Source organism: Pavona decussata, unplaced genomic scaffold (assembly GCF_977016875.1).
Source record: "Pavona decussata unplaced genomic scaffold, jaPavDecu1.1 SCAFFOLD_195, whole genome shotgun sequence".
In the NCBI taxonomy this organism is placed as follows: Eukaryota; Metazoa; Cnidaria; class Anthozoa; order Scleractinia; family Agariciidae; genus Pavona; species Pavona decussata.
This window is the reverse complement of record NW_028145604.1, coordinates 2,327,501-2,354,461: the sequence shown is the minus strand read 5'-3', so window position 1 is coordinate 2,354,461 and position 26,961 is coordinate 2,327,501. Positions and strand designations below refer to the sequence as shown.

Here is a 26,961-nt window from a genome sequence, read left to right as displayed (position 1 = left end):
TGTTTTGTATCTAATCACCATACGCTCTGTCAGCAGAGACATTTGTGGATTGAATATAACCTACCTTAGCCTGCGCCGTCACCATCACCCCCGGAAATAACAGATAGTTATTACCAAGGGCTATAGTCCATCTGCGGCACAGGCTAAACCTTACTGTGAGTGAACTGAGCATGACAGGAAGTGAAAGCACTCACATGTTGGATAGCCCTTGACTTCCTGTTTGGCGCACAGCTCCTTCTCCAGTGTACAATCCACTGCACCCATGGCTCCTTCAACATTGTTTTCAGTGTTCACCTCCTTGGCCACTTTAGAATATTCTGGTTTGATCTTTTTGCAGTGTGGACACCCTAGTGAGATCAAAATAAATCAACAGAGAAACTGATTAGCAAGCAACCATTTGTTCTCTCAATAGCTATCATACAAAAAAGACCCATAAGAAACTTACATGGAGCATAAAACATGACCAAAGCTGAACTGTGTGTCTGTATAAACTCATCAAATGTGTTCTCTGTTAAATGAAACACATCAGTGTCCTCCTCACTCCAAGGTACCTCAACTGGTTTTTCAGGTTTGGCGGGTTTGGCAGCAGCAGGTTCAGAATCCTCAGAGCTACAAGGAATACAAAATGATTTAGAAAAGAGCATGGGAGATTAGTGCCAAAAATCTATACCAGGCAAGTCTTCAATAAGAGACAGGTTTCAAACTTACAATAACATGAAATCCACAATATCCTCCTTTGTTCTTTGCTTGTTGTATTCACTAGAAAACTCTCCTTTCCTGTGAAATATTATCAACAAATTAATGATTTTCATACAGACAAAATAAAACAGATAGACCTTTATCACACGGCAGCCATGTTGAGTCTCAGGAGAATGAAAAGCTTTGTTTTTGCTGGAATGTTGTTGACTTAAATATTGAGGAATCTCAAATCTCAGCTAATGCAGAGTAATAAATAATTGCTCACCTGAAGTATTTCACTGTTGTTTGTAGTTTTCCAGTCACATGTAAAGGAAGACAACAACCGCAGTAAGAAAAACAGACAAAGAAATAAGCTCTGTATGGCTTACAGCTATACTTAAAAAATCTGCAAAAATCTTATTCTTAAGAACCATGTTTAACCTTCTGAAACACGTCAGGAATGACCTGCAAAGTTTTAGCCAGCAAAGTGTCTCGGCGTCCTGTGGACACCTACTTTTTGAAAAAAATATTCAGTGAAATTTCACTTGATCCTTAATTAAAAATTTTACCACACACAGGCTTCCCAGTTTTCAATTCCTAGCTTAAAGTAAAATTCAGATGACTGAAATTTCTCTTAATCCATAATCAAATATTTTTCAGGCACTTGCCTCTAGGATTTCCAATTTTCGATTCCTGGCTTAAGGCCTGATGCCCTCAAAATTTCCCTTGACTGCCGCTATATCTTGAAACAGTCAACGAAACATGAACATTTGTTTCAGAAATCAGCAATTGAAGATAACCAGCAGTAAATTACTAAGGAATTTGAACAAGGAAACTTTTGAAAACTATTTCACTTCTTGTTCTCACACACAACTGGGAGCCAACAAGCCGACTATGCGACCTGACCTTTATTACAGCAACGCCACATATCAATAGCATCACAGCACAAAAAAGAGTGAATAAACAGCTGATGTGAAATTTAGCCTACAAGAATAACTCTTGAATTACCTACAAAAACCCCAAAACCATGTAGGGCGGGGCAGGTCAGGCAATGGCGGAAGGCCATTAACAAAACAACTGAACCCTGAAACGCCATGTGACCTGAAGAACCCAATACACTCAAACCTTTACTCCCAGCTGTGTGTAAGAAAAACGTTTTCTGCTTCTTTCGTTCCTCAGCCAGCAGAAAACCACACTTTTCTATTATTCATCATCATTTTCAAGCCTTAAATCAATCGGCAGTGCTATGTGCTGTTTTTGTTATTCCTTGGTTTAATTTCCTGAGGAGCAATGTTATACTTACATGTTGGGAATCCTCCAATGTCAAACTTCTTGGCCAAAGATTTCTCTTTGGTGCAATCCACAGCAGCAAGGACGCTACGAGCCTGTGCAAAATGAACAAGAATTTCAGAAAGGCTGTTGCCAGAGAAAAATTCATGGAACCTGCAAGGCCAAAAGCCAAGAAGTTAAGAGCCCAACCAGTGTAATGTTAGTCATTGCTGCAAAACATTCAAGAGCCCAGAGCCCCTTATTTCTTGGGTGATCCAAACTATCAGGTTCCTGCTAGGCAGCAGCCTTGCTTAATATGAAATGGAGAAGTAGAAACAACTGAAAAAGTCAACAAGTGGCCAAGAACAGGCTTAGAGGCAGTAGTACCCTGATCCTGAAAGATGCTAATGTCAGTAGTCATCAAATTTACCGTTTTGGACTCATTCCCAAACCTTCAAAACCTCATAAATAATTCATAAGCCCATAGACCTATCAAATGGTCGATAAAACATCACGTGCAGTGGTTTTATATCCGATAAAACCTCCTCCTTATTTTGTATGCGGTGTTTAATGTTTTTCTCGTATGCTAATTAGCAAAGTTCACAAAAGTGTCATTGTTATGAACTCTCTTGACGTGCGCTTTTCCAGGAATGTTTTGGCAACCGTTCAAAAAACTCGCAGCACGTGTTTTAACAGGTCTAAAACCACTCGACTGCGCCTCGTGGTGTTAAATCCCAATAAAACACTGCTGCTTGTGTTTTACAGATTACATGACAGGCAAAATCAACAAGAACCCTAAAATCCCACTCATACATGTAACACACATGACACAGAGCTACCATTATGGCTCAGGGCTTTTTAAAATTTCGGTCCTCACAAAGGCAAAGATGTTGTGTGTATGGTGGGGGGAGGGGAAGGACACCTTCAAACAGGGGCTTATTAGAGAAGGAGCTTAATAAGGAGGGGCACCTAAAAGAGGTCTTGTCATACTTACATTTTTGTTGGCTAATTCTTCAGCAGCCTCCATATAGGCTGGCTTCATTGCTTTGCAGTGCCCACACCCTGAATGTCAAAGAGAAAGGTTCAGATCATTTAACCTTTGTACAGGTCTCTTCAGTAATTGATAAGTTTCTTGAAAGTTTCAACTTCTTGAGTTTATTTTCTATGGATAATCATTTCTAAGCAATGTATTTTTTAAAGACAATTTGCAGCAAATGTTGCCCATCACTAATAAGAAGTTCCATAAAAAGGATGGCTGTTCATTCAAGAACAACAACAAGACTTTATTACCCCATTTCATTTCACAGCTCGGATTGTGAAATGCAAATTTGGGCATCTTTCTCAAGTGTTCTGTGAAATACTGTAGACCTACTTTTTAAAATCTCATAAAAAGCAAAATATGTCTCATCACAACACCACTAAGGCACAAATTTCTTATCCTTTAACAGAAGGCCACTGTGAAAATTAATTATAAAACAAATTTCTATGTGATGGCCATAAAAAAGATCTTGTTATTTGCAAATGAAAACAGCTAGACTCCTGGGAACATCTTGTTTAACACTAACTTGCATACTACATAAATACCATCTGAGACATTAACTTACACGGTGCATAGAACATGACAAGAACTGAATCTTGTTCCTTCACAAACTTGTCAAAGTTATCATCTGTTAAGTGATGCACTTGACTTGGTACATCTTTCCACTCAGGCTCAGGGGGAGGGGGTGGGGGACCCTCACGGGGGTCCTCCATAAATTTAATGAAATCCTTAGCTTCCCGGCCGCCTGCATACTTGAAGTCCTTCTTGCCATAGTTGAAATAGCGCAAGGTTGGGTAACTGAAACACAAAATGACGTACATGTAAGAGTGATTGACATAAAATTATTCTCACATTTTCAAACAAAATCATCAAAATTGATGGTGATATGACCCAAAATAATTCTCAAAACAAGACAACTGGTTAAGTCATGGATAGAATATGTTATTTGTACGTATTACAGTTAATGATATAAGAGCTTGAATAAGTTTCATACCCATGAACTTCATATTGGTTGCAAACAGCTGTATGAACGGTACAGTCCACTGCAGCATAAGCAATCTGTTGGGATGAAAAAAATATTAATTGGTGCTTCAATGTCATATACACGCTACAGCAAATTAATTGGACTATCAACACATTTATTAAATTACCCCTTCCTTTTCCTCTCTATTTGTACATTATTTCTTGATAACAAACAAAACTCTTTTGAACAAAGCAAATAACATCATCCCTACCTTGTTGTTCTCTGCATCATGCTTGGCGGCATCCATGAATTCTGGTTTGGCCTTCTTGCAGTGACCACACCCTAACATAGAAACCCAAATGTTTCAATAAAATTATTGTTTACACAACTCCTGGTTTATGGCAAATATATGTCATTGATCACTTAAAATAACATTTACGAACCAAGAAAAACATTTCTGCCAAAAACTGTATTTCTCTCATCAACATCTCTACCTTTGGCAAACAAGCTTTCTTTGGACTCATCACTGTTACATTTTGCAGACTGATCAGGTCCTTTATTCACAATGGTAAAAATATCAGGATTGATGTTCATAAACTACTTTTCTCTCTTTTTTTCTGCATCATGTACATCCCTTTGTTTGCTCTACGCAAGACTAGAGGTAAAACTTACATGGAGCATAGAACATGACTAAAGCATGCTTCTTTTTCTTCAAAAATCCCTTGAATGACTCATCTGTAAGGTGGACGACATCACTAGACACTTCACTCCAGTCTTTCTCTGTGGGTGGGGGAGGGGGTGGTTCCTTTGGACTACAAATTAAAAGACAAAAGGTCAAGTAAAACATTTACCTTTAACCCTTTATAATAAGCCTTAGGGGGTGTTTACATGTGAAAACTCACACCGGTGCGAGTTTAATACCGGTATGACATTGTGACTTCATACCGTGTTTACATGAAGGGACACTTCATGTCGACCGACATGATTGTGACACCATATTGAATTGGATATCGAACACTGCGCATTTGCTACCCATTACAGACTACCAGGTGAGTGATTTCATGCTGGAGCGAACAGCGGTACTGCGTTTACATGACATCAGAATGTGTTTTCGTACCGGAATGAAAATCTCGCTCCCGTACAGTTACTGGGGTGAACTCGCACCAGTATGACTCGCTCCATTATGAGATTTTGTGCTGGTGTCATGTAAATGAACTCAGAGCCACAAGAAGGAACTGGTCAGGAGTGAACTCGTACTGGAATGAAAGTCGCACTGGTATCATGTAAACACCCCCTCAGTATCAGCATACATATTCTCTTTACTGTTCTCCATACATTTCTTATGGCACTAGTTGGGAGAATTTTTTTAAACATCAAGACATTTTATCTTTGATGACCATTACCTTTATTCTGATGACTTCTATGGTGGATTAAATGGTGATTTTGTGAGGAGAAAATAATTACGTGCTAGTTACTATTGAGACTTACAAGACTTAAGAACATTTCTCTTTGATGTAGTTACATGAAGGGTGATTTTTCACGGGCTGAGTGGAACGAAATAAGTGGAAAATGTTTTTCTCACACATCGCTGGGGCCTGGGGATGGGTTTAGGTCATGTGATGTGTAAGGCGGGCAGTTGTTTTTTGTTGACCGCCATTGCTTGACCTTCCCACCCACCCACCCTAGAGTTTTTTCAGTTGTTCAATTCACTTCTAAAGGAGTTAAGATTTTGTTTGATTTTTAGCGAATTCATGCTTTGACCTTCCATGTATACTTGTATATTTTGTGAAGCTGTTATTGTTAATGTGTGAATAAAGGTCAGGCTTGCGGTGGTCGGCTTGACATGGCCCCCAGCGGTGTGTGAGAACAGAAATATATTTAATGATGTTGCAATGGCATTACTCACTCCTTCATAAATTCAACAATCTTATCTGCCGTTCTTTCATTTACATCAAAGGCAACTTCACCATCCCTGTAAGTAAAAATAAAATAAATTAGTGCAAGATGCTGCAGCTTAAAGTGATGCAGCCAACAAAGAATGGAATTTAAGATCTTTCCAGCTTAAGGATTGAAAAATGACTACTTCTCACAATTTTTTTTTGCTACATTTACCAAATCAGACATCAACAATCAATCTGTATACTCACTTGAAATATTTCACTGAAAACAGAGGAGAAAAAGATTAATGTTGAAATAACAATGCTATCATTAAAATGCAAAGAAAATGATTATATATTATGTAATTAAAGCATAAATTTTTACATTAACAATGCAAAAAAAAATTTAATTTGTTTCTAAAAACAACAGTTAGTTGAACTTTAGTCACGGTTTTATGTTAAAATCATATAGCACAAAAATAATTTTTATATGGTAAAAAACATTATTATACTAGAAATACGTGAGTCGCAAAACCTCGCGAAGCTGGGGCTGGGTGGAAAGCCCTCTTTACTCGTATTGTAGCATCAAATGAGGAGATTAAAAGGTTTCTGAACATGGCAACTATTTTTATGAGCATGGTCTTTTCGAGGTTCCCCAGGCTAGTTTGCGGTTGAAAATCTATTTCTGACGCGACGAAATGAACAACGTGCATGAAGCGCTGTCTTGTTCGATGAATTTATTTCCCACGGAAAATTATTTTACCGCGGCCACAAAACGTGTTATTTCTTCAATGTAATCTTTCACAAAAAAAGATTTCTAGAAGAAAGGGAAAAGATCCTGGAGAGATAGTTCTGTATCCAGTGAATATTGATGAACATTGCAGTTGAAATTTGGCCCGGCACGCAAGCTTTCCCGATGTATGCAAATTTTGCTCCAGACGACGCCAGACAGTCTGACGTCATTCATACTTTGTCTTTCACTATTGCTAGGCAACAGTGCGGACACCTTCAACGAAATATATAAATATATTTTTTGCTCGAATTCGCGCGGCTTAGCTCCGCTCGACAAGGAATAAACAACAGTGAAATACCAGGTGAGTTTTCGCGCGAAAACGTGATATCTTCACACGTGAAAATAACACCCTTACTATGGTTACATAATAAATTGCGCCTTTCGCAGCAAAAATGAAATGGTTTGGTATTTCATTGGTGTTTATATAATAAATAGAATATTACATGGCCGCTTGGAGATCCGAAATTTCTCTTGTCGTGTTAAAATATATTTCACTCGTTCGCGCAATATGTTTCAACACTCGAAGAGAAATTTCGTATCTCCGCGCGGCCATGTAATATCCTCTTTTTACTTCATATTACCTTACCCAAGAAACAAATTATTTACTAGGTTAAGTAAGAAGATTTAGGGTATAAAAAAAAGTAATTAAAATAATTTTTACATATTTAGTAAGAAATATTAAATAAATAATTGCGTTCGACGAAGGAGAACGCAAGCCTAATTTCGTTTTTGCGTCCTGTGTCTTTTGAGTTGGTGTGCCTGTGTACGGCTATGCAGAACTTTTCGAGATTGCTGTAAGGACACCCAAATAGCCCCCCCCGCTTGAGTTTTGCAGGGGCAGGTGTCAGCCGGGAAACTGGTGCGAACTTATGACGACTCTGACCTCGTTTCCGCGCTAGAGCCATGTTTTTAGTCGCGTTTTCGCATAAGAGTCGCCCCCTCGTTTTCGCGCTAGAGCCATCTTTTAATGTTGCTAGCGGGTCGAGTGTCACGTTTTGCGTGCTTGTTGGTGTGCTTGCTTGGGAGTTTGACCCTTTCTTGGCGTTTGGTGTGCTTGCTTGTCGAATTCTGGACTGTGCTTCCTGGCTGTGTGGACTGTTATCAGATAAGTTGTGTTGTTTACGCTTGAAGTTAGAGCTACTGGCATTTGGAATCTTGCGAAATTATTGCGAAAGCTTATCGATGTTCAGTTCCTTCGTTTCAGCGGGAGTGGAGTTTCACATTCTTGCATCGTTTTTGGTGTGCTGGCTGGACGGCTGTGCTTCGTTAGGGAAGTTGCGTTGTTTAAGTTAGAAAAAAATTCTTTCGGGTGAAATCAACGCCTTCGCCTTATCAACGCCTTCACGAAGTGTGTACGACTGCGAAGACACATGGATAAGTTCAGCGGAATGTCAGACAACTCGCCCCCCAGACAACTAGCCCCAGACTACTCGCCCCCTGGTATATAGACAACTAGCCCCCAATAATGAATATGTAGACGATTAGCCCCCAATGAAAACTTTTTTTTTTTGAGCTGAGAAAGTAATAATTTCGTGAAAGAAGAATGCTCTGCTGTAAGAGCATACGAGACCAAAGCGTATCGATCGCATCGTTCACGTAACACATGAACGTGGACATTTTTTAACCCAAAAATCAACGTGAAATTTTAGGTTACGAAATGTTCATGTGTTACGCGATTGATACGCTCGATCATGTGTGTTTGAAATTTCAGTTTACAAAATGCTCATGTGTTACGCGATTGATACGCTCGATCATGTGTGCTTGAAATTTCAGTTTACAAAATGCTCATGTGTTACGCGATTGATACGCTCAATCATGTGTCCGTAAGTTTTGGTTTCATATTTACTTATATTTAGCTTTCTTCTTTAACGAAATTTATTTCTTACTATTATCGTCTTTATACTGGGGGCTAGTTGTCCAAAGATCGGGGGGCTAGTAGTCTGGGGCTAGTTGTCTGAGTGGCGGGTAGTCCGGATACCAGTTCAGCGTAGTGTTGTTTACCCGTTTCACTACAAGAAACCAACGCCGCCTTGCGCTGACTAAATCAAGAGACAAGTTGCGTAGTTTCAGCAAAATATATTACATTTACTTTCGGAGATGTGTAGCTCGGCAAATAATTTACTTACCGAGTTATGTAGATCGGCAAATGGCCATGATTTGTGGTCACCAAAGCAAAAAGTTGCCGAGTTGTGTAGCTCGGCAAATGGCCATGATTTGTTTCGAGAAAAGCAACATTCCTAGTGCGAGTGAAACGAATTGGTGAAGTTGCAATGGCAAACACTTTATCGAGTCATTCGATTATAAGGGATTGCAAGCACTCGGTGGTACCCAGTTTTTGTTGTTGCAAGGCAACGTTGGTTTCTTGTAGTGAAACGGCCACAGTTCGGTTCCGTTTTACGGGGACCAACTCTGCGAGACAGCCGCCAACTTTGTTTGCGTTTTTAATTTTGTTGGAGCGATGGATGTGGGCACGTGTATGCTCGAGCTGGAAAGAGTTCGCTCTTCAAGCGTTTTCTCGCTTCTTTGCTAATTACAAGCGAAAGTATTGTGCGTTTTTTAATCAACGAAATGCTGTTTTCGAAGGTTTGATTCAAAAGATTAAAGCATAATTATGTGCAGCGTACTGGTTTAGCGAGGTTAAAAGCGATCGCGCGTGTTTCAATTCTCGGCTTGTGAATTAACAGCGGCCAAAAAGTCGCAATATTTTAGTTTCGCTTCATTCACTGTTAAACTGGGTTTAGTGAACAAGTTATCCAGTCATCTATCAGTGGAAGACACGGTTACAATCTGAATCAGTTGATAGAAAATGGAGAAAACGTGACTTTGCCTTTTGAGATGATCTCATTGGCTTATTCTACTTTGCGAAACGAAACGAAACGAAACGAAACGAAATGAAACGAAATATGCTGCAATGCGTGACAATCAACATGAATGTCTTAATAACTTGATTTCAAGACAAAATGGCTGCCTTTGCAAGCTTATTTGATGACAATTAACGCCATTTGGCAAAGTAGTAATTTTACAATATTACTATTTTGCGAAACGGCTTCTAAATTACCTTTTAAACCCAAGTTAACCATCTATGCGCTTAAAATATCAACCTAAATTGTCTGTTATGCATTTTTCATTTCTCTTTTCGCTCTTAAACCTTGTCCTTGCGATAAAGAAGCTCATTTCGCAAAATAGTAATTTTTGGCAAAATTACTATTTTGCGAAACGGCTTCTAAATAACCTTCTAAAATATCAATAGTCTGTTTTGCCATTTATCTCGGCATCTTGAAGACGAAGAAGTTCCTTTTGCAGTAAAATATATTATGATAATTGTTAATTGTTAGTATGCATTTTGTGCTGGGTTCCCATCCTATAAGCTCGTGTCCGTTATCGTTAATATCACTTCAAAATTGACCTTTATTTCCTATAAATTTATTTACTAAATATGCATTCACTACATTACCTCCAAAACATAAATATTGTGCATGATTTTTAACTGAGATAATTAAAATGCGTAGCCCCTTGGATCAGCATCCCCTCTAAAATAAACAGCTTGTGTGATTGTATTTAGAACCATTTTGTCATTATTGCCCATATATTTATTTAAGAATTCTTTGTTTACACGCAGGCAGAAAGAAAAATACTTTTCTATCATTAGTGCTTTCATCAATAGACCATACTTATATGAACGTTATGGAGGCAAGATCAGAAGTAACCCAGCCCAAGGTTTGTCAGAACGTGACCGTCCATCAGGCATGGTGCCGGTAGTGCAGTGCAGTAACCGAAACCAACAAAGGAGAAGCAGAAAGCATGACGCCACAGCTTTGCATGCGAAATCAACATTTTGATTCTCGAGGAATGACACGAACACGCACCCACGTACACCAACCACTACGGGGGCTTGTAAGATTATTCGCTCTGCCGTCCGCTCAAAAATTAAAAGGGAAACCATTTTTTAGTCAAACCTAAGTTTTTTTCCTAGCAAACAGCCGAATTGATAACCGCAGTTAGGTATGTTCACGGCATTACTAAACCAAATCGTGGTTGCCGGTAACTGTAATAATTCGTTCTCGTGAAAACACGGCATTAATCGTTAGAATTACAGTCAAGCTTGTATTCACTTTTAGAAATTAATTTCGACCTAGACAACTTAGGTTGATATTTTAAACGCACTGATAGATGGTAAACTTGGGTTAACAGGTAATTTAGAAGCCGTTTCGCAAAATAGTAATTTATCTAAAAATTACTATTTTGCGAAACGAGCTTCTTTATCGCCAGGACAAGGTTTAAGAGCGAAAAGAGAAATGAAAAATGCATAACAGACAACTTAGGTTGATATTTTAAGCGCATAGATGGTTAACTTGGGTTTAAAAGGCAATTTAGAAGCCGTTTCGCAAAATAGTAATATTGTAAAATTACTACTTTGCGAAATGGCGTTAATTGTCATCAAATAAGCTTGCAAAGGCAGCCATTTCGTCTTGAAATCACGTTATTAAAACATTCATGCCGATTGTCACCTATTGCAGCATGTTTCGTTTCATTTCGTTTCGTTTCGTTTCGCAAAGTAGAATAAGCCGATCTCATTAATATTTATGCAAATTTGTAACGCCACGCCGTGGTGGCCGAAGATGTCTCGTGGCGGCTTTCAATGTCTGCTCAAAGGCAATGGCATATGAACGGCCACGTTGAAGTTTCCCCGGTTCCTTGCCGAATTCTACCGTAAATGTCGTACGCTTTAAAATAAGGAAATGCTTTTTTCGAAGTTTTCATTCAAAAGATTCAAGTTCAATAAAGTATAATCTCGCGTTGCGTACTGCTTACGCAGCAAATATATTTTTATATATTTTTTCTTTCATTTAGTATATTTTAGCTATTTATTTATTTAGTTGTATGTTTATTTATTAAGTTGTTTAGTTATTTATTTATTTATTTATTTATTATATAATTATCAATCTTTTGGCTTCTATTTCTCTATTAACGTGAAACTCAACTCCTGCAACAAACGAAGGAAATGAACATATCGATATGCTTTCGCAAGATTCCAAATGCCAGTAACTCTAACTTCAAAAGTAAACAATGCATCTTCCCTGATAACAGTCCACACAGCAAGGAAGAACACTCCAAAATTCGACAAGCAAGCAAACCAAACGTGAAGAGAAGGTCAAACCCGACAAGCAAGCGCACCAAATATCCATTAAGTCTTATATTATAAACACTGGGTTATACAATGATAACATTTTTTTGCGATTTAAATAAACATGTGAAAAATATCTGGCAGTTAATGTAACTTTCTTTTCCCAAATGGTCGAACGCATCTCACTAATCTCTGATTACTACTAGTAATACTACATACTGCAGGCATGCTAGGTGAGGTTACATAAGAACACCTTCACTGAGTTTGTAATGATGCTGAGGTTTGGAGAAAGAATGCAGCAGAGCTGCATAAAGAAGTAACAAGATCTGTGTGATGCAAATGAACAAGGAAAACAATATAATAAAAAATATTATTTCACCTGTTGGGTAGCCCTCAATTGTGAATTTTTTGCCAATTTCTCTTTCCTTAGTTGCATCGACAGCTGCAAGTACACCTGGAATCTAACAACAAAACACAGTTCTGTCACGAATTTGCTTAACAGATGGATGGCCCTTTTGTATGGCCTACACCAGTGACTAAACACTTAAACATGACAAAAAACATAAATCTCCATTGCTAAGTAAAGCAATGGGTATGATTACAGTATAAGTTGGCACTATCAAATGCAACATTCATCATCAGAGATCCAATGTTTTACCAAATAACTCAGAAAAGTTTGTGAAAGTTTCCAAAGGTACCAAATGTCACATTAATTTTGTGAGTTGTGTTTGGTAGATTTCAAATCCATGTTGACTGCTATTTTACAAGGCTCCCACAGTTGTATTTAACACGGCACTGTAATAGAATCATTGGCAGAGCATGAGCCGAATGTAAGGTGGGGTTTTAACATGTAACTAAAGAGTAACAGTAACTGTAATTATACCTCTTCATCTTTCATAGTCTTGGCGGCATCTGTGTATTCAGGCTTCATAGCTTTGCAGTGACCACACCCTTGAATTAAAAAGTAAAAATAATTTTAAATTATTACCGTAAAAACCCCTCCATCCCAATAATAAGCCCTCAATCCTGAGGTCAGATTTTATAACAAGCCTCCCATAGCATGTAAAAAAGCACAAAAAAATTCTTCAAAATTCAGGTGAATGGGTAAAACATGTGCCAGATAGTCTTTAGGGAAACTTAAATGCCTTTAATGTGCAAAGTAAATTGTGCTATGGCAAAAAAATGTCACAGTTGTGATGCACAGCTATGTTTTGGTTGAATGTGATATAATTTAAGCAATATATATCAAACACGAGACAGTGTTTCATCACATATCAAACACCAAGAAGAGAGTTGAAAATATGACGCGTAGCGGAGTATTTTTGACAAACTTTGCAAGTGTTTGATATAACTTCTCAAACAAACTGATTTTGAGGGGGAAATAAAGGATACAAAAGCGAGGAGTTTTTCATCAGATATCCAAACACATCACAGTGCATGATTTCCTTTGTCTTTGGCTTTTGAATTATTAATGAGTTTGAGAAGTTTTGTTCAAAACAAACTCCCCCCTCTACCTTTATTAACCCTTCCTCTTTAACAAGCACCCCCTTCCTGAGCATTCCCAAGGGCTAAAAAAAGCGTTTATAGCATAAAAATAAAAAAGAAATAGAAAACAACCTGATAAAGAACACTGAGTTGCTTGATTGAAGAACAGAGCAGAGTGTCATGGGTGAAAAAGGAAGATGTCTGTGTTGTAGGTTAAAAAGAATCCAAGTTAAAATGATTTCAACCTAGGTTGATTTGTATTTTCCTTTGTTAAGATTGGGTAATTTACATTTGAAACAAAGGAAAATACAAAAAACCTGGGATTCATTTTAACCAACAACATCCACACCCAGTACCCAGTTAAAGGTATCACCTTACTCACCCATACCAGGCACTATCCCCCAAGCCAGACTACCAATGAAACCACTGTCGATTTTTGTACACATGTACATGTATGCTGAGCAATACGAAACCAGGGAGACAGAATACTTACATGGAGCATAAAACATGACTAGAACAGATGGATTGTTGGCCAAAAAGTCATCAAATGTGCTGTCTGTCAGATGAACAACTTCACTGGGTGTGTCGCTCCATTCTTCTTCTTTTGGCGGAGGAGTAGAAGGACCAGGACTGGAAAAGACAGATAATGTAATTAAAAGTTATAACCCACCAATAACTTGGTTATTGTAATAGGCCATTTTACGGTTGCTTGCTTAGTGACCTGGCCTTGGATTGGAAGCGATGCTGGTGGTAACCTTGTTTTGATCCAGACCTCACTGCTTTTCATAATGTAAATGCAAACTAGTTAGCATAAGAACAGCATGATCATGAAAAGCAGTGAGGTTTGTGTTAAAACAAGGTCACCCCCAGCATTGCTCACAATCCAAGGCCAGGTCACTTAGCACACAACTGTAAAATGGGCTATTGTAATAGCAGGTTTTTCTTTCTTTTCTTTTTTTTTGTGATCCATACAATGTATAAAATTTTAGGTTATAATTTCAGGCAATCAAAGTATTGTAAGTATTGTAAATATTGTTAGTATAATTTGTACGGTAGTGTAGGTATCGCAAGTATTGTAACATAATTAGGTACTGGAAGTATTGTAAGCAGTGCAAACAAATAATGTACAATTGTTAGTACTGCAGGCATATAGTAAGCATATATAGCTTTTGTAAGTATATATTAGTGCAATTATCGTAAGTAGTGTTTAGTATTGTGAATATTGTATTCTACTGTATGTCATGTAAGGCTAACAAAAATTGTTAAAAAAAAAAAACAACTTGAAAAATCAAAACAGTAAGCAGGGTGTGTGTTTAGGATATAGACTGAACTGGCACCTTATCTTGTTCATTTCAATTTTACTCGCGACTATTGAAAGTTGTCCAATTTAAAATGACAGTGCACAACAATATTGGGCTATTATAACTTACTTTCTCATCCACTCCACAATAGACTCCTTGTCCAGCTTTCCCTGATACCGATACTTTTCTTCACCATGCCTGGGCAAGTCAAATTTGTGACAGGAAACAGTTAGTCAGAATATTAACATGTATCATTAAAAAAAAATCTGAGGGTAATAATCCAGAAGGGGAGGGAGTATGGAGGGGGTGGCCTAGAAAGATTTTGCTAGATACCTTTTTGGGAAGTTTTCATGTAGAGAAGAACGTCAGCCTTTTTTGGATTATGTTCTGGACTAATTTGGACATTTTCTGGAGTCTGTTTTAGCCTAATAGCACTTCAAACAATGTGGCCTCATTCACACTTCCCTGATATACATGTACTTTCAAGAGTACCTCCCATGGGGTAATTACAAATTACCACTTTTTACCATAAATAATATTTGATAATAAAACATCCTTACTCAAAATAAATCAGAGTTGGAAATCCAGTGATATTGAACTTTTCTCTTACAGGGTAGCCTTCATACGTGTCGACATCCATTCCAGCCATGACCTGATACAAAAAACATGATCCTCACACATTTTATTAAGGTACTAGATACCCACAGAAATGCCCAAATTTTGTCGAAATTGAAGTCCAGGAAGTATGAAGACTAAAACCATATTTAATCATAGCTAGGTTATTCCTCGCGAAGCGAGGGCCGAAGGCCTGAGCGTAGCGAGGTTAATAAATTTGTCGGGCCGAAGGCCCGCCGAAGGCCGCGCTCGGGAGCTAAGCCGTGAAAATTCGAGCCGAACATATATTTATATATATGTATGTATGTATGTTTATATATTTCCGTGAAGGTGTCCGCATATTGCCTAGCAACGGTGAAAAACAAAGTATGAATGACGTCAGGTTGTCTGGCGTCGTCTGCAGCAAAATTTGCATACATCGGGAAAATATGCGTGTCGGATAAAATTTAATCAATATTCCCTGGATCCAGATCAATCTCTCCAGAATCTTTTCCCTTTCTTCCAGAAATCTTTTTTGTGAAAGATTGCATTGAAGAAATTACACGTTTTGTGGCCGCGGTAAAATAATTTTCCGTGGGAAATAAATTCATCGAACACGACAGCATTGTACGCCCGTTGTACATTTCATCTCGTCAGAAATAGATTTTTAACCGCAAACCGCAAACTAGCCTGTGGAACTACGAAAAGACCATGCTCATCAAAATAGTTGCTATGTTCAGAAACCTTTTAATCTCCTCATTCGATGCTACAATACGAGTAAAGAGGGCTTTCCACCCAGCCCCAGCTTCGCGAGGTTTTGCGAGTCACGTATTTCTAGTAGTAGTTTAGATACAAGTCTTCAGCTACTTCTGACAATGAGTTTTTAGAGGTGTTGTCACATGCTGGCCAAGCTAAGGAGTGTTGACTAGAACCCTTACTGAGAAATGGCGACAATTTTGGGGCATGTCAATCTCCTTCAAAAAGAGCCCTGTTTGAGCCAATTTTTGCTTGAATGTACAGGACAAATGAGAAAATGCAATAAACTATTTTTCATCACTTTTTGAACTTCTTTGGTGGGTGGAGGGGAGGGGGGGTTAATATTTCCATGAACCTTTAATGTGGTGTTATATATTAAGCTATTCATGGTACACAGAAGTGTGATCACCTTCAAATCACATTCTTTTGCCTCATTTCCTGTCCAATCAGAAGCCCGAAGAAGCAATTATTACTTGTGCCTTCAGCCATGATCCTAAGTAGCCTAAAAGCCTTGAATCATGATAAGATGTTTGATCGCGCAAAAGTACGGCACAGAGTAATTAAAAATGGTGTCACTCAGGAGATCACAATGTAACACAGTAAATACAAGTTTCAAAGAACTTTTTAATTCTGAAAACTTACAGCGTCTCCCTTGAGCTCCGTGGCTGCCAAAGCATACTCTGGTTTTAGCTTCTTACAATAGCCACACCCTGGAAAGTTCAAAGAACAAATGTAAACAATTACATCTAACATTTCCGTGGAGCCAGCAGGCACGAAATACTCTTTGTGAAGGTTACAACTTTTCTTTAGAGTAAACATGTTTGGAAAAGCCACTAGCTTCATAAAAACAACTAATGAAAAGTTAATGACATATGCTTACATGGGGCATAGAACATCACCATGATAGGTTTCTTTTCTTTTCTTGTTAGCTTTTCAAAGTCCTGATAAAAACAATAACTGAAATTAATAACATTATAACTAATATTAGTCTGAAAATTGACATACTTTGTAACACTCTGGACAAACATTACTGTTAAGTATGTCAGTACTTTTGGTGTCTCTCAAATCAGAAGTCCTCCACTGTTAGGGGGCACCTCTCTGAAGCTAACACCATCAGTGACAAAATACAGATTATCATCATTTGTGTCTTCAGTGACATTACCCTGGCTGAGACGATGGGCAGCAGCAGACACAGCAACAAATAAGGCCTCCTAAGAGTTCATTACTAACCTGGCCAGTTTTGACATGCCGTATGTCTTCAGTACCTTCCTCTTCTTCCCAAGGCATCTCGCCCGTAGGATCATTAAGGAAATTTAACATTGACTGAAATAAAAATAAATGGTTATTGCTAAACGGCAAAGAGTGGGACCATGCAAGCATAACATAATTACTGTATACTTGAAACACAAAGTACGCATAATCATTATGGATACTTGGGAATCAATGAGTGTGGGGAATTAGTAAGGATAGCCCACACTGTCTCGTCTTCACTAGATTTTTATTCTTCTCCTCTTCTATTCTCGCTAGGTTTCACAACTGTCACAACTCCTCGACTCGACTGATATAAAAGATTACTTCGACTGAAAGCTAAATAAATCACGGACAATTGTTCCTTATCTTTGCGGGACACTTTAGTTAAAAAGAACGCTGATTGGCTAGATACGAATCTTCCAGACATAAGAATAACAAAATTTCCAGACAAACATTTCACAATCGCTATTTGATATCTATGCTATTATTCTGTTTCCGACACACTCCCCCCATGTGCCTTCCAAACGGAAGCACATGTAAACAGAGGAAACGGCTAGCTTAATTAATAATTAAATTGAAATCAGAAACAAACAAAACAAAGTAATGAATGTCAAAGTTCGCTGAAATCACTTTATATTCTCCGTCCATCCGCACAGTTCTGTCCTGCGTTTAGTTTTAAAGTTCTTCACTCTCTATAGCGTCACGAATACGCAAGTTTGCGGCAACCGCAGCATCTCTCCGTGGACGAAAGACTGGCGCTTTAGCATTCAGGGGGGTAAGGACTTCAGCTCTCTCCGGCGCTCTATCGCATGCTAGTTCCATGGGATAAAGGTATTGGATCGGCCTCTCCAGAAACGTTTTCCCTGCGCGCAGCTTCACTCCACGTACAATTCCATCACGGCCGTTGAATAGTTCAACGACCACTCCTAATGGCCACTTTCCTCGGTTCTTTTCTTCTGAGGAAAGGGGATTACGTCACCAGGCTTTAAGGGCCTTGCCTTGCCTTTTCCATTGCAGTTGTGACGCTCTCTGAGCGCCGCCAAGTACTCTCGAGACCAGCGTCTCCACACAGCGTCCTTACAAGACCTCAAATACTTGGCACGCTTTCGTAGGTCAGTTGTCTCCTCTCGCCATGGTTCTTGTTCAGGGAGGCGAATACATCTTTGGAATAGGAAAGAAGATGGGGTGAGTAGAGAGAGCTGGACGTCATCTTCTACATAGGACAGGGGGCGGCGATTTAGTTGAGTTTCAACATCCAGCACGACTTCGCACAGCTCTGACCAGGATAGCATTCCTCCACCAATTACTTTATAGAATGCACGTTTGAAGAGGCCCACTAGTCGCTCAAACTGGCCACCCCACCAGGGTGCTTGACTTAGGTTAAACCTCCAGATAATCTTCTCCGATGCAAGGTAGCCTTGTACTTGCTCATCTTTCTGGATTCCTTTCAGTAGGTTTGCCGCTCCTACGAACGTTTTTCCATTGTCTGAAAAGATCTTTAAAGGTCGTCCACGTCTAGCGATGAAACGCTTCAAGCTTGAAAGAAAGGTAGTAGTTTCCAGAATAGGCAGGACCTCCAAGTACAAGGCTCTCGTTAAACTGCATGTGTAGAGCACCAGATAGCCTTTTCCTTCTACACGAGAGGACTTGCGGTACTTAATCGGCCCAGCAAAATCTACGCCAACAATTTCAAAGGGAGTTGAGCCCTCAGTTCTCTCCAGAGGCAATAAACCGGGGGGTGGAGCTGCGAGAGCAACAGCCTGGAAGCGTTTGCACCCATAACACTCCCTGATGACTTTCTTCCCGAGGCGCCTCAGGCGAGGAATCCAGAACTCTTCTCTCACTTTAGCCATAGTAAGCCCCACTCCCCCGTGAAGAGTGGCTTTGTGGACATGTTCGACATACTTGTTTGCGAACGTTGTGGCGTCTGGGATGTATATCGGATAGACCCCTTGCAGTCTCCCACGGCACTCAAGCAATCCATCTTTGTTCTTCTGTAAGTTTAGGCACAGGCGATCTTCCTCCATGCTTTCAATTCCCCGGCTCTGTACGCGTAGCAACCAAAAGTGTTTCTGCTTCTCAATTTCGTCTGTTGTCAGGGGTCCCTTTGTTCTTGTCACTCTTTTCGCTCTAGCGTTGTTTGCGAACCGCATAATCCAAGCGCACACTTGCAAAGTCTTCCAGTAGTTGTGCTTGGCCAGAAGATGGTCTAGATCGTCATCAGCTTTAACGGCCATGGCAAAGAGCTCCTTTGTAGCTTTCATTTCTGCGTTAGATTCAGCGGTGGGCGCGGTCACAAGGTCGGCTGGCCATTTCGCAGGATCACTTAGCCACTCTGGTCCCTTCCACCCCAGTTGGTTCTCCTCAGTTACCAGTCCACCTCGGCTAGCAAGATCTGCAGGATTATCCTGAGTAGGTACGTGCCTCCAGACAACATCAGAGTGTTCTCTAATTTTTCGTACCCGGTTGGCCACAAACTGCTTATAGTCTCCTCCTCCTAGTATCCAATGTAAGGCAACGCTGCTGTCAAGCCAACAATGCAGCGAAGTCACAGGGAATCCTTGAAGTGCATCTTGTAAGTTGGTCAGAAGATTTACAGCCATGTGACCGGAGACCAGTTCACGGCGAGGTATTGTCAGCCTTTGTTTGGCCAGTCTTGCCTTTGCTGTAACCAGGCCTTGGTTGATTGCGCTTGACTGTTTGACCACAGCGTACACAGAAGCGGCCACGCCCTTTCTGCTCGCGTCTCCAAAAGCATGAAGTTTAATGTCCTCGATAGGTTCTTGGACGCTGGTAAGTGCTCGTGGACAAGTTACGTGTTGCGGCAAGGAACGTTCCCACTTCTGCCACTGCTGTTCTAGAGGGGTGGATAACAGAGCGTCCCGTGCACGTTTCTCTTCACAGGCATCGCGGTACAGAAGCTTTCCTTGCAGGGTGATTGGAGCGATAAGACCAAGGGGGTCATAGATCCTCGCCACTTTTCCCAGAATCCCTCTCTTTGTCGGTTGGGCAATTTCCTCTGGAATTGTAACTCCAACTTCGTCCGTCAGTTTGTTCCACTTTAAACCAAGCAGCCCACATTCTCTCGGCTTGATTCCGAGTTGTTGCTTGGCGTAGCTTAAGTCATCCCCAGTTTCAGTTTCTTCAGTGAGCTCTAGTTCAGTCACGTTTGAATGCCACTTGTGTAAGTGAAAGGTGGCCTGGTGGAACATCTCAGTTGCTGTAGCTTTCTTTTGTTTCGCTTCTTGGATAGTACCTCCACCAGAAATGAGATCGTCAACGTACAGTTCTCGCTCGATTTCTGCTACGCGATCAGGGTGTGCAGGTCTGCAAGTGTTCAGATGGTGCTGAATTACGCCGCCAAGCAGAAACGGCGAGGGTCCCAAACCAAACAGAGCTCTGGTGAATCGGTACGTGCGAACACGAAAAGGATCCTTGCTTTCCAACCAATGAAACCGCAGTGCATCTCGGTCCTGCTCTCGGATACGCACTTGAAGAAATGCTTTGCGAATATCACCAGCGATAGCCACTGAATGAAACCGTCCCCTTAGGAGTACCTTCCATAGTTGATTCTGCAGGGGTGGTCCAACTTCCAGACAGTCGTTTAGGGAAGGGGCTGAGTCATACGCTCTTGCTGAGGCATCGTAGACAATACGCATCTTGGTAGTTTCTGCACTCTCTCTCACTACTGCTTTGTGTGGGATGTAGAATTCTCTTTGAGTTGCTGGCATCTCTGCTTCTTCAATAATTCCTTCATTAAGCTGTTCTTGTATGATAGCATCATAGTCGTCTAGCCTTCCTGTCTTCTTAAGTCGTTGGACTAGGCTCCCCAGTCGCTTTAAGCTTCCAGACTTGTTAGAGGGCAACGGAGGATGGTCCCCTTTCCAGGGAAGGCCAGTTTCATACCAACCCTCAGGGCTGCGGCTGAGTTGTTCAAGGAATTCTTCATAAACAACGCTCTGACCGCCATTAAGTTTGTCTTCGAGTCCTAGGACGTCCATCCGGTAAAGCTCTTCATAGTCATTCAAGGCCGTCTGCGCTAGAAACATCTTGTCCAGGTCTGTCTCCGTTCCTGGTGACATGATGGTCCATCCAAAAAGAGTGTACTCAGCCACAGGCTCGCCAATAGCTCCGGTGCGTTGAGATTCTTGAGTTTTTATCTTCGCGTAGTCACTCGCGCCCAGAATAACATGGACCGGAAGTAAGCTCTTAGTATCGGTGTCTTCCATTGAAACGCCTTCCAGATGGCGGTATTTGCTGATCATTTCCTTATAGTTAGGATTTTCCACGGACAAAAGTTCAGCGCGGTCTACTCTAGTTACTCGTAATGAAATTGCATTGTTTCCTTTAGTGTCACTCACTTGCGTATTGTAAGTTCCTGTCCGCTTAGTCACTATGCCCACGATAGTTTGTATATGGCGTGTTAGAGTGCGAGCTGGTACGAGGTTTAGACGATCCAAGATGTATCCTGAAGCATAACACGCAGTCGCACCAGTGTCCAGTAGGGCTCTACAGGTCACGCCATTCAACTTGACAAGTACGATTGGATGGCAGACTTTCTCTCCTTCTTGAGTTGCAGTTAGAGCCACTCCACCGTTGTTCGCTCTTTGGCGTCCAGTTGCCGACAGTCGGTCGCAAGTAGATGAGTGGTGCCTTTGTTTGCAGTGTACGCAAGATGCGCGGCTTCGGCATTGTGAAGCGCTGTGTTGAGGCCCAGTGCAGTTGAAGCACAAGCGTTTGTTTTGTAGAATGCGACGGCGCTCCGCTGGAGATGTCACATTCTCACACTCCCAAGATCTGTGTGTCACGCGATCGCAGTAGACACACGCGTGTCGTGGGTTGGGTTCGCCCTGTCGCGCGTAGAAACTTCTGTCACGAGGCAAACGTGGGGGACGCGGCGGACGCGGCGGATGATAAATCGGCGGAGTCGGAGACGTTTCGTTTGCCTTTTCTACCCCCAAAGTTTCCATCGGATGAATGGCTTTCCATTCTTCTAAAGCCTGCATAAGGTCCCCGAAACCCCAATCTTGCCATCCCGGTTTTCCGCTCACGAGGTCTGCCTTTATGTCTGGCAATTTGTCTAGGACGCCACGCATCATAAATAAACACCCAGAAAGTTTACCTAGAGTCTCTAATGATTGAACATTGTAGTTCAAAGTCTGACAAAATTTATGAATTTCATTAGGGATGCATCCAGTTACCACAGGTAAACCATTGATGTTATCAATATACGCTCTCACAATCTCGCTTGTCTTGCCGTAATTGGACTTCAAGATATTTTTAGCACGTTCATAACCTTCAGGACTAAATGGGAGGCCATCGATTGATTCACAAACATCACTTTCCAGTAATTCTTTGAGATGAGCAAATTTAGTAACCGGGGGAATATCGGCTGCATCGATTTCCGCTTTGAACTTGTTCCAAAAGGAAAGCCACTTTTCGTAGGTGCCGTCATATTTCGTAATTACCAGCTTTGGCATTTTGACATTTCCCTTACTTAGGGGTTTTCCGGCGGGCTGATCGGGCGACTGCATTTTTGATTTTTGCTCAAGTTTAAGTTTTTCAAAGTTCAGTTCATCCTCCCTCCGTTTGGCTAGAAGAGCCTCTTCCTCTTCCCGTTTTTTGTTTATTGCTTTTGCCCCAGCTTCTTCGAGATGACGATTTAAATCTTCTACTTCTTTATCTACATCATCAATCCTTTGCTCGATAATTTTTCCCCATTCATCAACTTCGTCAATGCTTTTCCCCGCTTCAAGCTTACCTTTCTCGATGTCTAGCTTCAAGTCTTCTATAGATGCCACAATCTTTCCAATATTTTTTTTTATGTCGAGTGATCTTCTCGATATTTCCCTTCTCCACGACAGATTTCGTCCTTCCTCGTGTAAGCTTTAGAAGCTGAAGTTCTGCCTCCAGTTTAGCTTCCATTGACTAACAGGTTGTCCAAATCACTGCAGGTCCCGTCGGAGGTGCCACTAATGCGGGGAATTAGTAAGGATAGCCCACACTGTCTCGTCTTCACTAGATTTTTATTCTTCTCCTCTTCTATTCTCGCTAGGTTTCACAACTGTCACAACTCCTCGACTCGACTGATATAAAAGATTACTTCGACTGAAAGCTAAATAAATCACGGACAATTGTTCCTTATCTTTGCGGGACACCTTAGTTAAAAAGAACGCTGATTGGCTAGATACGAATCTTCCAGACATAAGAATAACAAAATTTCCAGACAAACATTTCACAATCGCTATTTGATATCTATGCTATTATTCTGTTTCCGACAGTAGTTTAAGGGTGTTTGAGGAGGTTAGGAGAAAAATACAATAAAGACAAGGATCTTGAAAATTTGCATTATTCTTCTTATAACCACCCAAATTTCAAGCCCCACTTTTCAACTACACCCACCAAAATAAAAATCATTTTTTAGAAAGTTGATAATTTTTTTTAATTAAACAAAAAAAATTACCTGGTTTAAAAAGAATTAAACAATTCAAAATTCAATATCTAAAATTCTATCTAACCTTTACTGTATTTTTCCTATCATAATCTTTATTGAAGGTCCCATCCCTGCAAAAGAAAAAAAGAAATATTATTGACAGAAGTAAAAGTAAGAGGTCATCCATGCTTATTATCTTGAATGAGAAAAAAATGAAAATAAGAGACATACAGGTACTGTAGACATACTGTGATATTAACCTATTCCAGGTATTCATATAATGGCGGGGCGGGGGGGGGGGGGGGGGAGAAAAGGTACATGTATGAATAAATATAGACTGACAAATTTTTAGACTGACTGGCAGACTGAATTAGGTTAAAAAGGTTCATACACTGTACTTACTTGTAGTGTTTTAGCACAACTGGTTGGGGTGAAACTTTGAGTTTCTTACATAATTTTTTCGTATCTTTGCTTTCCCTGTAGGAAAAAAGCCATGAACCTTAATGGTTAGGTCCATAAAAATACCCCCAAAATGATGCTCATTTCTATCATACTTGACTGTTACACAATCACTACCAACTTAATAGAATGAAGCCCTACCACCAAAATAAAATTATTAGGAGGCCAAAAGGGGGAAGGGGTGGGAGGATCAGAACTTTCTGCTACCATACCACTTGCTCCTTGGACTCTCTTGACCCCTCCCACAAAACATTTTGTAGCATTTGTGCAAATTCAATATCTTATCTCTGAAGTGGGGAGCCCAGGGGGATCTGAACATCTTTCCTTGGGAATGAATTCATGATTTTTTCAAAAGAGGTGGTTTTTAGTTGGTGTGAGCTTTTACTAGGGGCCAGGGGGTATGCTTCATCAGTATTTAAAATTTTTATATCTTTTTGTTTGCATCTTTGAAAAACTAGGATTTAAATTTAAGCATATATTATTTTTAGCTTGTTATAGCAGAGGCTACAGCCACCTAAATCCTCCCAGCCTTGGATCTGCTCCTTTTCTTATACACCCTTTACTTTGTGGCTCCCATCTCTAGTATTTCTGGTGCGAAATAGGATATGTTTGCATAAAACATTTTCATATTTCTCCCCCTGTCAGCCCTCCTTTTTCCCACCCCTGTTAGCTGACTCCTGTTGATAGCCAAGGGCATTCATCACTGATGGGATCAAACCTTCAATAAATAAAGGCATCTCTCTCTTTTGTTTTCCCTCAGTTCCTGTTTCCGTAATCTCTCTTTGTTCCCAGTCTTTCTTCATTCCTTATATCTCTTTGTCCATTCCCTTACATATGTATATACATAACCCAATACAACTTTTTTTGTTGTTTGCATTCAAATAAGCCCTTCTTGCTTCCTTGAAGGTAAAAATATTCTTTAGAGTTTTGAGCATTAGAACAAGGCAAGAAGGACTTATCTGAATATGAACAAAAGAATAAGGTCTATTGCCAGCCCTGACATGTTGTGATGTTGAACAGATGTTAATCATGAACATGAGAAAAGGTAGCTTGTATCCAAACTTAAGAAACATTTCTACAAAAATATCCAGCTTGGCTGGATAAGAAAAGATAACATGGATCAGTCTAAATGTGGCAAGACCTGTTAATCAAGAATTGGACTTCACAGTTCCAAGAGAAAGATTATGTGATAAACTTTGACAACTATATTTTAAGCTATATATTTTATTTTTATTTTTATTATTTTAATCCAGTTATTCTGGCACTTTTACCATAGTCAGTATTGACTGGAGGTGACCACAATGGATTGGTCTCCTTTTATGCAGATAGGAATAACAATGTAATTTTATTTCAAAGGTGCTAAAGAAATGAATCAAATTAACATTTTGATTAAAATAACAATAACGACTTTGCCTAATTTATACTTATCAATGTAGAGGTGTCTATTGTCTTATTATAAGCTGTCTGATACATATTTGTTTAATTCAACTTACCCACAATTTATATAAGCTATTGTTCCCTTCCCTTTTATTTCTTCTGCAACCTCTGCTAGAACATCAAATCTACTTGAAGCAGCGCTTCCTAGAAATAGTTTTAACATTACAGTTAGGCCGCATAATAATATAAAAACAATGAATGGAAATTTTTCTCCGGTTTCCAGGGATACCATGATCTCTTTTTCAATATTTGTCCATAATTATATAACGCTTGTAACTGAGACAAGAAATTAGAGTTTCTAAATTAAAACGCCTAAAACACTTTTTAATTAATTTTTCTCAATTTTTAAACATGCTTTCGATTTGCTTGAATGTGGCGAAAAGATTGGAGATGTGTTTATTAAATCCTAAATATAAGACTTGAGCTTCAATGAAAAGTGACTTTCTTGAAGACGTCTGGCCGGGTCCTGATAAAATATATTAGCTTTAAAGCCAGCTGAACGCATATTAAACTATCGACAAATTACTGAAGCCGATTTGCGTAGTCATGTACGTAGAAATTTTTCAATCTTCTTAAAGGAATTATAGCTTCTGATAAAAGAGAAATACTTCTGCTACAAAGGCAGCGAGTAAAAATACCAAATAAGCTAAGACCTTTTATAAGCTTAAATTCCTTCAATCACTGCATTTCATTAACGTAACGTACCGCTTTGTGCGAATAGAACCAGTAAATTCGTATGTGTCCGTTGTAGTTTCTTGAATGGTTTTATGTCGTTTACTTCTACGATTGAACTTCTGTCAACCTTTTTTTTCCCTTGGAGGGATGGTCCCACAAACTATTAAAACAAAACAGCAATTTTCAGCTGGAAAATGAGCAATCAACAGCTGAGATAAAAGCACGAGTACATTTCCGTGTTTTAAAAAGGGCTTAATTTTGAATGAAACAAGACAAGATCGATATACTTACAAAAACAAGAACAAGCAAATTACTTAGCCACGACTTCTTCTTAGCCATGTTTATGGCACAGAAAAATTCCGTGTTCGCCACTAGCACCCTTTCAAGTACAAAAGCGTGTTTTGCCACGTGTGACCGGAGTACATCAGCGGATTCCCAGGACGACTCGAAATTAAAACGCAAGTTTTCATTGGCTATTTGAAATAATGATTGTAATAGACCAATTAAAGTATCGCTTTTATTCAAAAAAGATTTATTGAGCCCATAAGCAAATGCTCAGCAGTGTTCTGAGAAATATTGCAAATATAAACAATTCGCTGATTGGAGCATTTTGACAAGATTATCCAATCAACATCTTCAATATATCCCTCGCTATTCATAGCTAACAAGATGGCGGACGAGAAGGAGACTTTGGTCGGAAGTACTGTTCGTTCGGCCTCTTACAATGTTATTTTGCAGGTAACTTTCAGAATACTCACCTTCATAATGAACGGTATTCTTTTGAGGTACACGACGAAGGATATGATCGGAATTGTCAATGTACGA

At 39.8% G+C, this 26,961-nt stretch overlaps 2 protein-coding genes and 1 pseudogene across 2 annotated transcripts in view; 1 reads left to right on the top strand and 2 right to left on the bottom strand.

Annotated features, from left to right (window-relative positions):
• LOC146461736 (putative protein disulfide-isomerase A4) overlaps positions 1-26,575 on the bottom strand; it is a 32,823-nt gene extending 6,248 nt beyond the window's left edge. Inside the window, exons 1-25 of the mRNA XM_085086570.1 lie at positions 26,428-26,575; positions 26,167-26,296; positions 25,518-25,605; positions 23,968-24,042; positions 23,651-23,696; positions 17,112-17,204; positions 16,762-16,822; positions 16,524-16,591; positions 15,092-15,183; positions 14,661-14,729; positions 13,724-13,860; positions 12,629-12,696; positions 12,125-12,206; positions 6,098-6,110; positions 5,857-5,922; positions 4,623-4,762; positions 4,222-4,292; positions 3,981-4,045; positions 3,552-3,784; positions 2,942-3,009; positions 1,982-2,063; positions 965-977; positions 709-777; positions 446-609; positions 195-347 (exon numbers count right to left, since the gene is read on the bottom strand). Of these exons, the coding sequence (XP_084942696.1) occupies positions 195-347; positions 446-609; positions 709-777; positions 965-977; positions 1,982-2,063; positions 2,942-3,009; positions 3,552-3,784; positions 3,981-4,045; positions 4,222-4,292; positions 4,623-4,762; positions 5,857-5,922; positions 6,098-6,110; positions 12,125-12,206; positions 12,629-12,696; positions 13,724-13,860; positions 14,661-14,729; positions 15,092-15,183; positions 16,524-16,591; positions 16,762-16,822; positions 17,112-17,204; positions 23,651-23,696; positions 23,968-24,042; positions 25,518-25,605; positions 26,167-26,296; positions 26,428-26,475 (2,194 nt within the window). The 5' untranslated portion in view covers positions 26,476-26,575. The remainder of the gene's footprint in view (positions 1-194; positions 348-445; positions 610-708; positions 778-964; positions 978-1,981; positions 2,064-2,941; positions 3,010-3,551; positions 3,785-3,980; positions 4,046-4,221; positions 4,293-4,622; positions 4,763-5,856; positions 5,923-6,097; positions 6,111-12,124; positions 12,207-12,628; positions 12,697-13,723; positions 13,861-14,660; positions 14,730-15,091; positions 15,184-16,523; positions 16,592-16,761; positions 16,823-17,111; positions 17,205-23,650; positions 23,697-23,967; positions 24,043-25,517; positions 25,606-26,166; positions 26,297-26,427) is intronic.
• Positions 17,336-23,549, bottom strand: LOC146461737 (uncharacterized; annotated as a pseudogene).
• Positions 26,576-26,699: 124 nt separating the features above from the next.
• The window catches only part of LOC146461735 (man(5)GlcNAc(2)-PP-dolichol translocation protein RFT1-like), a 5,779-nt gene continuing 5,517 nt past the window's right edge, over positions 26,700-26,961 (top strand). Inside the window, exon 1 of the mRNA XM_085086568.1 lies at positions 26,700-26,961. This exon is cut by the window's right edge and continues 961 nt beyond it. Coding sequence (XP_084942694.1) covers positions 26,806-26,961 — 156 coding nt within the window. The 5' untranslated portion in view covers positions 26,700-26,805.